At 46.1% G+C, this 11,508-nt stretch overlaps 1 protein-coding gene across 1 annotated transcript in view; it reads right to left on the bottom strand.

Annotated features, from left to right (window-relative positions):
- The window catches only part of NELFB (negative elongation factor complex member B), a 22,832-nt gene extending 16,303 nt beyond the window's left edge, over positions 1-6,529 (bottom strand). The window contains exons 1-4 of the mRNA XM_019540592.1: positions 6,400-6,529; positions 2,075-2,238; positions 1,532-1,631; positions 374-604 (exon numbers count right to left, since the gene is read on the bottom strand). Coding sequence (XP_019396137.1) covers positions 374-604; positions 1,532-1,631; positions 2,075-2,238; positions 6,400-6,501 — 597 coding nt within the window. The 5' untranslated portion in view covers positions 6,502-6,529. The remainder of the gene's footprint in view (positions 1-373; positions 605-1,531; positions 1,632-2,074; positions 2,239-6,399) is intronic.
- Positions 6,530-11,508: the final 4,979 nt, after the last annotated feature.

Below are 11,508 nucleotides of genomic sequence, written 5' to 3'. Positions count from 1 at the left end.
GGTTTTTTTGAACCATGTTTTTTTTTTTTTACTAGCCATTTAAGAGAAACTGCATTTACATTGTTTAACCTAAACATTAACCAATTACTGAACTCAGTGGGGCTTTAAAAATTATTAGCCATTATATGTATTTACTAAATAAAAATTAATCTGATGATTTGAGACTTGTAAAAACAGGTGGGTAAGTTATAGCTGGAATGGGTAGACAGAATGCTCATGTAAAATTTTTGCAGTTGGGAACACAGTTGCAAGGCCCGATGGAGACTCAAGTATCTGATCACGACAACAGAAGAACCAAACATGTTTGTATTATGTAACAGAAATGAAGGGTTTCTATTCACAACTCCCTTGTAACGGGTGTCCTTGCTCCTACCTCTCCCTGACGTCTTGTTTTGGGAGATGGACTAAAGAAGTTGTGCAACACAGAAATATCACTACTGAACAGAATGTTCTCTTTCTCCAAGATGTACTGCTTCAGCAATGGGGACACTTCATCACCAAATAGGGCCTGGTTATCCTGCCAGATCTGGCGCTTCACCTCCACAGCACAGGCTTTGTACAAATCCTTATCTGCCATCACTAACTTCAGCTTCTTTTCAGGGACCTGTAAACAACAATACAGAGTCAAAATGGTATTGAGTAGACCATTGGATAGATGTAAATCACAATCTTGGCTGCATCTATGATTTCCATAGAGTAATTACCACCCAAGGAAACACAAAGGACTTGTCCTTCCTTCCCCCTGCCTCTCTACATCATCGCTTTAAGGCATTTGGCTTCCTACAGAAACCAGAAAAGCCCTATGTTTTCCTCCTAGTTCTGAAGCAAGTATTTTCCTCTTTAAAAGGAGAACACTGCTATCTAGTGTGTCAATTCAAAATTCAACAGCCTACAGTAGCAGTTTTGAAGTAAGTACCTTCAAGATACCATTGTGCCTTATTTCCTTTTAAGTGCCTTTTCCCAGAAATCTTGCTGATTTATAAATTTGACCAACTACTTAAAATCTTATTTTCATTTGCCATGAACATTGAAACTAGTTATAGAAAAGCTCACTCATCAGAAATTTTGCTCTGTTTTGTGGGGTGGATAGCTCATATACTTTTTAAGATTAGAAAGACGTCTTTTTCTAATTAAAAGCTTCTTTAGACAACACAAAATATTTTTGAACTATCCTGTACATCTGGGGTGGGCAAAATTCAGCCCACGGGCTGAAGTGCCTCACCAAGCCATTCTATCCGGCTCACAGGGCCACTAAAAAATTTAGAAAATTAATATTTATCTGCCCCTGGCTGCCTCTCACGTGGCCCTTGATGGCTTGCCAAAACTCAGTAAGCGGCCCTCCACCCAAAATAACTGCCCACCCCTGCTATACATGCCACTGTTAACTTCCATCAGACTCAGGTAACCCATAAGCCAAATTCCTTAACAGCCAGCTACAAACTTAAAGACTTTCCACATGGCATACAGCCCGTTTAACCACAGAGGCTGAAAGAGGCTGTAACCAGGAGAACTAGACATATACTCCTTTTACCTTAGGAAGGTGTTTCATGACACACATCACCACAGGCTGTATGGATGGCATCTTGACCAAGGAAAAGCTTTTCTCTAGAAGATCTTCCAGCTTCTTGTATCTAGAAAAATGCAAGCATGAGAAGCTGCTGATTAAAATATTCAGAGCTCCTAAGTGATTTAGGCGCTCAGGCTCCATGGATTTTCCACTCACTATGACTAAGTCAGTGGTTCCCAATCTTTTTAGATCATGGATTGGTAAATTGTGGACCGCAGCAAACTGCAGTATAAAAAAGGGTTGGCTGCTGGTCCACCATATGCTGGTCACTTCCAGACTTCCGGTCTGGCAGCCAACCCTCCTGTGGACTGGCAGCCAACCCATCGTGGCCTGGTACCAGGCCGCAGCCCAGGGGTCGGGAACCTCTAGACTAAGTCACACATACAAGAAGTTACTCAGAAGCCTATGGGACCTAGGAGCCTTTACAAATTGTATTTACTATGCCTAATTTAGGAGTTCTGTGCAAATGCAGTGACTTAATCTTCAGCAGTAAGATTAGCAACACACCTTTCCTCAACCTTTCCTTCCGAGGCAATGGCTGAAACCCTCTCCAGCAGCTTCTCCCTCAGCTCATCAAACACAGACTGGTGGAACTCCAGCCGCGGCGTCCCATGCAGGTCCAGGAACGGCAGTGCTGACTGCAGGGATGGCAGCAGGACCCCATTTTCTGTCTGCCAAAATGAGCACCAAGCAGGATGGTGAGTTGTAGCAGGACTACTTACAGCAGGACAAACAAAGTGTTAACACAGCTTATATCAATGTTGCCAACTCTCATGATTTTTGGTGTTGTTCTTAAAGCCTATGCTTTGTGAATGTAAAAACCTTAGCTCTTTCTTTTATATACAAGGGCTGCTCAAAAAGTATCGAGACTAATGCTGTAGGAAACAAAATATTTTATTTACAGGGTTTTTGGCTTAATGTCCTTTGAAATACACTCCTTCTCCAGCCACACACTTCTCGCAACGTTTCTGCCATTGCTGGAACCCCCTCTGATGAGCAGCTTTTAGCGATTCCACAAATTGCTTAACTGCATTTCTTCCACTCCATTTTATGGTTTTCATATCACAAAATCTTCTTCCTTTCAAGGTTTTCTTTAGATGAGGGAAGAGCAAAAAGTTGCACTGTATCCCAAAAGTGCCACAGCCTCCATATTCACCTGATATGGCACCATGTGACCCTCAACTAAAGAAAACCTTGAAAGGAAGAAGATTTTGTGATGTGGAAACCATAAAACAAAATGCGGCTGAGCAGCTTTTAGCAATTCTACAAATTGCTTATCAAAGGGGCTTCCAACAATGGCAGAAACGCTACGAGAAGTGTGTGGCTGGAGAAGGAGCACACTTCGAAGGACATTAAGCCAAAACCCCTGTAAATAAAATATTTTGTTTCCTATAGTACCAGTCTCAATACTTTTTGAACAGCCCTTGTATGTTTACCTATGTCCTATGCATCCCAATTAAAATACATGGCTGTTATTTCACACCAATTTTTTTCAATATTTCAACAAAATTTGTATTTCAATTCATATCCATCAAGCCTTTTACAGCTATAGTGGAAGAACATTAAAAATGCATGACATTTATAGGAACTTCTGTTTTCTTTGCCAAGCAGTATGTTCCATTACAACCAGATCAGTAGTAATCCCTTTTAATGTACATGATGCATTTATAACCATAATCAGGGAAAGACAGTAATAATCACAAAGTTACTGTCTCCAAGTGTTTTGCACGGGAGGAGCTACTACCCCATTGCAGTGTATAGGGCACTGTAGGATTTTATAAGGGCAGAGCTCCAGTCCCAGCTCAAGCTGCCCTGAAAGCTCACCCCCTGCAGAGCAGCTTGGGCTGGGACTGAGCCCTCTGGCCTGCTACAGTGCCAGGGGCATGACCATGGCCGGATTCATACCTCATGTGCTCCAGGCACACGTTCTTCAGGGCCGCTTATCTACTCTGACTTTTGTCTTTTCTGAGCCAATACATATCAACATCTAGCACTCACCTGTACTGAGGGTAGTCCAATAGAACAGTTTCAAGCATGTATTGTGGTATATGGGAACGGACACACTGTTTGCTGTCCCTATGTACAATACTATACATGATACATATTTTATTAGGATGATTATAATTCTTACCTCAATAAAAAAATTGTAACACTAGAACGCCCGTGCCCCTGGGCACGTGCCTATCAGGCCCCGGGCACCAGGCTCCTGCCCCCCACCAGCCAGCAGCAGAAGCAGGGTGCCTGGCACCCGCTGCCCTCCTAGCACCGCTCTCCAGAGCCACACGGGTGTTGTGTGTGTTGTGGGGGAGACAGGCAGGGGTAGTGGCCCCCTCAGAGGCAGGGAGGGTGGGCAGTAGGGTTGCCAACTCTGTTTGAATCTATTCTTGGAGGTTTCATCACATGATGTAACGACATTAAGGACTTTATGTCAGGAAAACAAATGCATGTGACTATTACATTTTGAAAACCCACCGGACAACTGTATGAATCAGATTCAAGAGGGTCCAGAGAAGAGCCACTTGTATGATCAGGGACTTGCACGACAAGCCATACAAGAAGAGGAGAGGCTGATGGACTTGGGCCTCTTCAGCCTACAGAAGAGAAGACTGAGAGGGGACCTGGTAGCGGCTTACCACTACATCAGGGGACTACATCAAGAATTTGGTGCACCAGGGCACCATTGGGGAAGACCAGGAGCAATGGATACAAACTCCTGGAAGGCCGCTTCAGGCTCAATTCCAGGAAAAACTCCTTCACAGTTGGGGTGTCCAGACTGTGAAATAAACTCACTCCAGAGGTGGTGTGGTCACCTATCCTGGAAATCTTGAAAAGGAGACTAGACAATCACCTCACTGGGGTCACTTGACTACAACTGTCTTTTCCTGCCTAGTGCAGGGGGACTGGACCCAATGATCTTCCAGCCCCTAGCAATCTATGAAATTTCATATTTATTTTCGTAGATTTCATAGACATTAGGCGCTGGAAGGGACCTTGCAAGATCATCGAGTCCAACTCGAGCATTGTGTGCGCTCTGGGGGTGCTGGGCAGGGGTGGCGCACAGGAGCCACCACACACACACACACACAAATATATATCTAAGCTTTTAGGCAGACAAGGTTCTTTGGGTGAATCTAATCTTTTATTAGACCAACTTAAATAGTTGGAAAAAAAAATTTAGCAAGCTTTTGGGTTTAAAAACCCTTTGTCAGGCTCAGGAAGCCTCTGCAGTTGGCGCGTGCTCCTTCTGGATGAAGTGAATAGTAAAGAAGCCAGAGGCTGGGCTGGTCTGCATGCAAGATAGATCATATGTGTGAAAGAGCTGCCTGAACACCACGTGAAGAATTGCTGCAGTATAGAAGAAAACCCCCATGAATCGCACACCACTGGTTATGATATATCATCCCTCCTGCAAACCCATATGGAAAATCCTCAAACAACCCATATTAGAAGAAGATCCAATTCTTAAAGAGATCTTCCCAGAACCACCCATCCTAGCCTGTAACCAAGCACCGAACCTCGTTAACCTCATCACCAGAAGCAAACTTCCTTAGGCCCCGAACACACCGAATGGATCCAGACCATGCCGTGGCAAGAAATGCAAAACCTGCCAACACATCTCCACCACCCCCACTGTTACTACACCCCACAACAGACCCATCAGCATCCCTGCATCTTACAGCTGCATCTCCAGAAATGTGATACATCTCATCCGTGCACCACATGCCCTGATGGAAAATATGTAGGAGAAACCAAACATCAACTGCACCACAGAATGAATGCACACCGGACATCTATCAAAGACAAAAATATCCAATTACCTGTGGGGGCACATTTCTCACAAGAAAACCACTCTCTCTCCAGTCTCTCAGTCCTGATCCTCAAAGGCAACCTACAAAACACTTCCCAGAGACGAGCCTATGAACTCCACTTCATCAGTTTCCTGGATACAAAAAATCATGGACTAAATAGACACAAAACTAGAGCTCTTGGTTCCAAAATGATACTTTTTATTAGACCAACGGGTCTAATAAATAATTATTATTCCCAGTGAGTCTAAGAAAAGGTATCATTCTGGAACCAAGAGTTCTAGTTTTTTGTATGTCTTCTTGTCTCAGACCAACACAGCTACCAAGCAGATACAGACATTTGGTTTATGACACACGACAACCTGCCTGACATCTGACTCCCCAGGTACCTCCCCACTATTTACCTGCTACGTTCACCTCCCGTTTCTCTCCCCACCCCCTTGTGCAGCCTGTTTCTCACCCTCTGACTCCTCAGTTTACATCTTCACTGCCCGCCTGTCTCACCTGCAGCCTGGCCTCTGGCTTCCCCACTGTTCCTGGCACCCAGGAAGCACCCGCGCCGACAGCACAGGCTTCTTCCACCCGACGAAGGGTTTTTAAACCCGAAAGCTTGAGAAGAAAATTCTGTTTAAGTCGGTCTAATAAAAGACGTCAGATTCACCCAACAAACCTGGTCTGCCGACCGCCTGAGACCAACACGGCTGCGACCTGCACCCCTGCCTTGGAGCTTTGCACACCCCCGCTTTTCACATCCGCGCAGGAAACATGCAGAAAAAGAAAGAGCAAAGCTTTTCGCAGTCCTCTAGCGCAGGCTTTAAAACATCCTGAGGGGGCCATCATGCTATTAAACAAAAATATAATATAATTAAAATAATTATAGCAGCTGAAGTGCGGAGCGGTGTTGTGCCACAGGCCCACAGAGCCCCGGGGAGAGGCGGGCGCGGGCGGAGGGGGAAGGCCCCGGCCCCGGCCCCGGCCCCGGCCCCGGGGAGGGGCGAGGAGAGTGCCCCCGGCCCGGCCCCGCACCTGGAACTGCTCGATGGCCTTGAGCGGCTCCGTGCAGTTGGTCAGCGTCTCCTTCAGGTCCTCGCCGTTGGCCACCCCCAGCTCCTGCAGCCCCGCGAACATGGCGCCGCCCGGTCCCCCGGTCCGTCGCCCGGCCGCTCCGCCCGGCCCCACGCACTGGTTCCGCCGCTGCCGGCGCCCGCCGGCCCGATCCGGGAAGCCGCCGGCACTGCCCCCCCTCCCCAGCGCCCCCTGCTGCCCCGTCCTCGGCCGCCGCTTCCCGCGCTGCAGGGGGCGCTGGCGTGTCCCCGAGAGAGAGGACAGCCACCGCGGAGGCAGTGACAGGGCGCTGCAGCCCTCACAACGGGACCGTCTCCGCCCAGCCCCTACGAAACCCATGAAAACCAACAGGAAACCCTGAATCTGGTTTTCAAGACGGACCAATCGTGGCGAGGGTGGGCCGAGCGGGGACCGCCCGCAGCCAGGTCCACAGCAAGGAGCCAGCGGCGGCTTTGGCAGCGGCTAATGCCCCCTCCCCCCCATCACCTATGGATGCTGGGAGGGCGGAGGGTGCCAGGCACCCTGCTTCTGCCAGCTGCTGCTGGGGGGGCAGGAGCTTGGCACCCAGGGCCAGAGTACCCATAAGGCAAAGTAGGCCCGCGCTCAGGGGCGCCGGCGTTCTAGTGTTGTGATTTTTTTTTTATGGAGGTAAAAATAACAATCATCCTAATAAAATACATATCTTACATAGTATTATGCATAGGAATGGCGGACAGCGCATCGATTCCCATATACCGCAATACACGCTTGAAACTGATCTGTTGGACTACCCGCAGTACCAGTGAGCGCTAGATGTTGATACGGCTCGGAAAAGACAGAAGTCAGAGTAGATTGGCGGCGCTGAAGATCGTGTGCCTAGGGGTGCGTGAGGTGTGAATCTGGCCCTGCTTGCACCCCTGGCGCTGTAGCAGGCCAGAGAGCTCAGTCCCAGTATAAACTGCTCTGCAGGGGCTGAGCCTTCAGGGCAGCTAGGGCTGGGGCTGGAGCCCTGCCCCTAAAACCCTACAGTGCCCTGTGCACTGCAGTGGGGGTGTAGCTTCTCCTGTGCAAAACACTTGGAGATGTAGGGATACGTAGGGCATGGCTGATACTTCAAGGATGAACCCTACTACGGCTCACTGTTGACTTAAGAGTCCAGTCCTTGAGCCCCAGATGCAGCTGCAGAGGCCACAGATCTTTCTGCAAGGGAGAGCAGGATGCAGGCTGGGATTCCTCTCCTTTTTCTTCCTTCATGCTCTCGTCTCTGCTTTGAGGGCAAGATGCTATACCTCGAAACAGGCTGCTGCTTGGTTGGGGTTGCAGTGCCATTGGGGCTGGTTGGCAGTCGGCCACCTCCAAGCTGTGGAAGTGATCCCGTACTTCTGCTAATGGCCGTCTGCCCCATGGTTTCTTACTACTGGTCACTGGAAACCCCCACAGAGAACACAAAACAGGAAATGCAACATAACTGAAGAGAAGCTACATCTTTGTTCCTATCTCTTGATCTTGAGAAGTAACAAAGTGCTATTTTTGGAGAAGTTGCTGCAGGGTGGAATTGAGCTAGTTATCCTGTCTTGCCCTTCAGAGGCTGCCTTCTTACGTGTATCGTCATCTGAAATTTTCGTCTTCCACCAGGAAAAGGGGATGTTGCTGGTGGGGGCAGTAATGATCCTTTGAGGCATCACAGCAGGCCCAGTGTCAGCTAAACAGCCCAGTGACTGCTACAGGGGACTGTCATTTTTCCTGTTTGCTCACAAATGTTAAGAACATAAGAACTGCCATTTACTGGGTCAGACAATAGGTCCATCTTGCCCAGCATCCTGTGTCACACAGTGGCAGAGAATGAGTTAGAATGCTTAAATAGGAGAAAACAGGTGGCACATGCTCAAAATTGATGTTCCCCAGCAGTGCACATCCCCAGCAGGCATCGTACCTATAGCCATTGTCATGAAGACATGGGATGACCATCAGCAGCTCCAGAACTTGCACATGAAAAAACAGCACCTCATGAAGCTTACCTTGACTCTTCAGCACCAGAACTTGCAAATATCCAGGAGCAGGTGTTACACTAAATTTAACTGTGGTTGAGAGTGAGACTGATGATACAATGAGACCATTCCAGTTATAATTCAAAAGTTTTATTAGGATACACAATAGCAGAGACTTATTCAGATCAATAAAGACAATGGTTATGTAGCCTTGGATTCAGGGAAAAAAACAAGTCTGCTGGCCAAGCTTCTCTGTTTCCTTGGTGAGTTGAGGTGTTTTGCTGAGCCCCGGATGTCCCAGCTGCCAGCGGAGGGTTCAGGATTGAGAGTATGGTCGGAGGTAGAACGGTAAGAAAGGTTTATTGACTTAACAAGAACACAACTATGTGTAGTAACAAGACAAACAAGAATAACAGACAAGAATAATGAGAGACAAGAATAATTTGCATCGGCAACTCATCAGCAGTCCCCTCTGATGCCTTATGTATGACAAGTTTCTCTTTCCACAAAGCTCAGCGAAGTCAGGCATCCCTGACCAGTGCTGTCCGAGAGGTACCAGGAAGGACCCTGGTATTCAGTCCTTGGGTCCTCAAGATCCATGGGCCCACCGATCCAGGTCAACAGCTAATTAATCCTTTTCACAGAGCTGTATCTTCCTTCTGAATGATTTCTGGATGTTTCAGCCAACTTATAACGTCTGAACTGTGCAGATAACTTACAGCCACTCATATTCTTTTTACTTCAACTGTCCTTAGACTGACCAATAACAGTACAAGCCTTGCATTCCTTTGATAAGTTTAATTTTAACTGTGCCATGGGGCTTTACTTCTTCAAGGCTTTGCTACCTTTACTAAGCCTTACTTTATACAAAGCCTTACTAAACCTTAAACTTTAATTAGGGTCTTAGCAACAACATATAGCTTAATATCTAAACAAATGACAGAAAAACACTTGGTTTAATCTTCATAGAGACTTCAGCAAGCACCTTTATCACACAGACATAATTTTCAGCTGTCATACCAGAGAAGTCTTAATTTAAGTGCAAAAGTAGAAGTTCAAATTTTCAACCAGCCTATGCCCAATATTTACAGATGACTGGTTTGAATGATCTCAGATTGGCTGTATTTAAATTTCTTTGTTTCACTGAAACTTTCAGAACCAGATTCAACTAGAGTTCTTGGGGGCCAAGAAGGTATCAGTCAGTTGGGATTTATATCTCTGTGAAAGCAAGAGAAGCAAAAGGAAGGCTTCCTTATCTCCCTTCTCTTCCCATTGTGGAATGTTTTTTCACTGATTTGTTATTTTTTCACCTTAGTTTATGATCTGATGAGGCTGCTTTGCTTTTATGATGTATTTAAGCATTCTAACAAAAACCTATCTAGTATAGCAACATAACATTCAATACATTTGTTTACATTAATCACTACTAATTATTTTAAAATGAAGCTACGATATAGAGTATTTGGATTATTTGATGTACAGTTCTTTCTTATAGAGTTTCCTTTTAGGCCTTGTGCTTGGTTCATGTCTAATTAAACAGACAATAATCAAAACTATGTCTAATTAAACAGACAATAATCAAGGCTTCCTCTGCTTTGCTGACCAAGCTAGTTGCTATTTTTCCAAAGGTTTATGCTATGGTCATTCAGACTCAGGTTTCTGAGAGCTTCTGTCTTATTCACCTTTCTGCAACTTAAGCCTAGACCTCTTGAAAATGGCCAAGCCTAGCAACAACATGGTCATGGCTTATACAGCACAGGCCTATGTCCAGCCTACACAGGCAGCTTAGTGAGGAAGTGAGGGAAAGGCTTTATTGCCTGTTTTGCAAAAACTGGGAGTTCCTTTAGGAGTCACCCATCTTAGCACCTAGATAGGTGGACAGGTGGTTTGCCATGTTAATGTAGCAGCCTTACCTTTCAGAGCCTGGGTTGAGTCCCAGGCTTGAGATCCTGCTGTTTTGATTGGTGGAGCCCATCCACCAATCAGGAGGCAGCAAGAGAAATAACATCAGGCCTCTTTCCTGAGTGGGGAGAGGTGAAAGAAGAGTCCTGCCAATAGTTTCCTCATTTGGAGAGGGAAGTACAAACCCGTGTACACCTGGGCTACATTCATCTGAAGACAAGCAGAAGGTAGGACAGGGTGACACCTTGCCTATACATGTACTCTGACGTGTTATAATTAGAATGCATTGGAGCAGACTCAGTTAATTCTAATTAGGATGTTCCAGTGTGCTGCAGCATCACATGTATTCAGCACCCCACATTTCAAAATGTCACCGGGACGCTTTAACTAAAACTTCTTTAATGAGCTTTAGTTAAAGTGTCCCCATGGCCATTTTGAAATGTGGGCTGCTGAATACATGTGACACTGTGGCTGCTTTAATTAAAATGCCATCCCTCTACCCCAGAGCACATGCATAGACACCCTTAGAGAGTAACTGGCTCAGAGAAATGAAACATCTGATGGAGTCGGTTGTACACACACAAACTCATGCCTCCCTGAACCAGTTAGTTTCTAAGGTGTCACTCTGACCTTCCTCCTATCTGGATTGGGGCTATGTATTGGAAGGGACCTGATACCCCACTGCTGGCCGCATGCTGCCTCACATAGCAACCCAACATCCAACAACATAAGTGAATTTCTAACATAACTGATGAAAAAAGCAAACCCCAGGCTATTTTTTTAACATGTTCTTTAAGGTTGGGATTTACCAAAGGGCAAGCTAGTAATGTGCCAGCACATGGAGAAAATAGAGGATAGCATAGAAACACACCCATTTCCAGGCTGTGCTATTCCCTGCTGAACATGAGATGAAATACATGGCGTTTTCTCTGTTGGGACATGAGTTTAGAGGAGCATAAAGTAAGCTTTTTCACTGTTGTGCAGTTAAAGATTTTGGCAGGTAGAAAGAGACCCACATACAGATTGGGGCTGATATCCTGAGCAGTTGTGAGATTTCATTGAGGACTATGATGCCAGCACTGGAATGTGCACAAAGCTTTAGCTCTATTCACCATGGTGAAGGGGAAGAAAGCTCTTTATATGGGTCAGTTATCCTTATGATAAGGATATCATATCACTTTACCAGTGAGACCTGTGGTTT

This window comes from Crocodylus porosus, unplaced genomic scaffold, assembly GCF_001723895.1.
Source record: "Crocodylus porosus isolate Cpor-Errol unplaced genomic scaffold, CroPor_comp1, whole genome shotgun sequence".
In the NCBI taxonomy this organism is placed as follows: domain Eukaryota; kingdom Metazoa; phylum Chordata; order Crocodylia; family Crocodylidae; genus Crocodylus; species Crocodylus porosus.
Note: the sequence above shows the minus strand (reverse complement) of the source record. Positions and strands in the feature narration are given on the sequence as shown.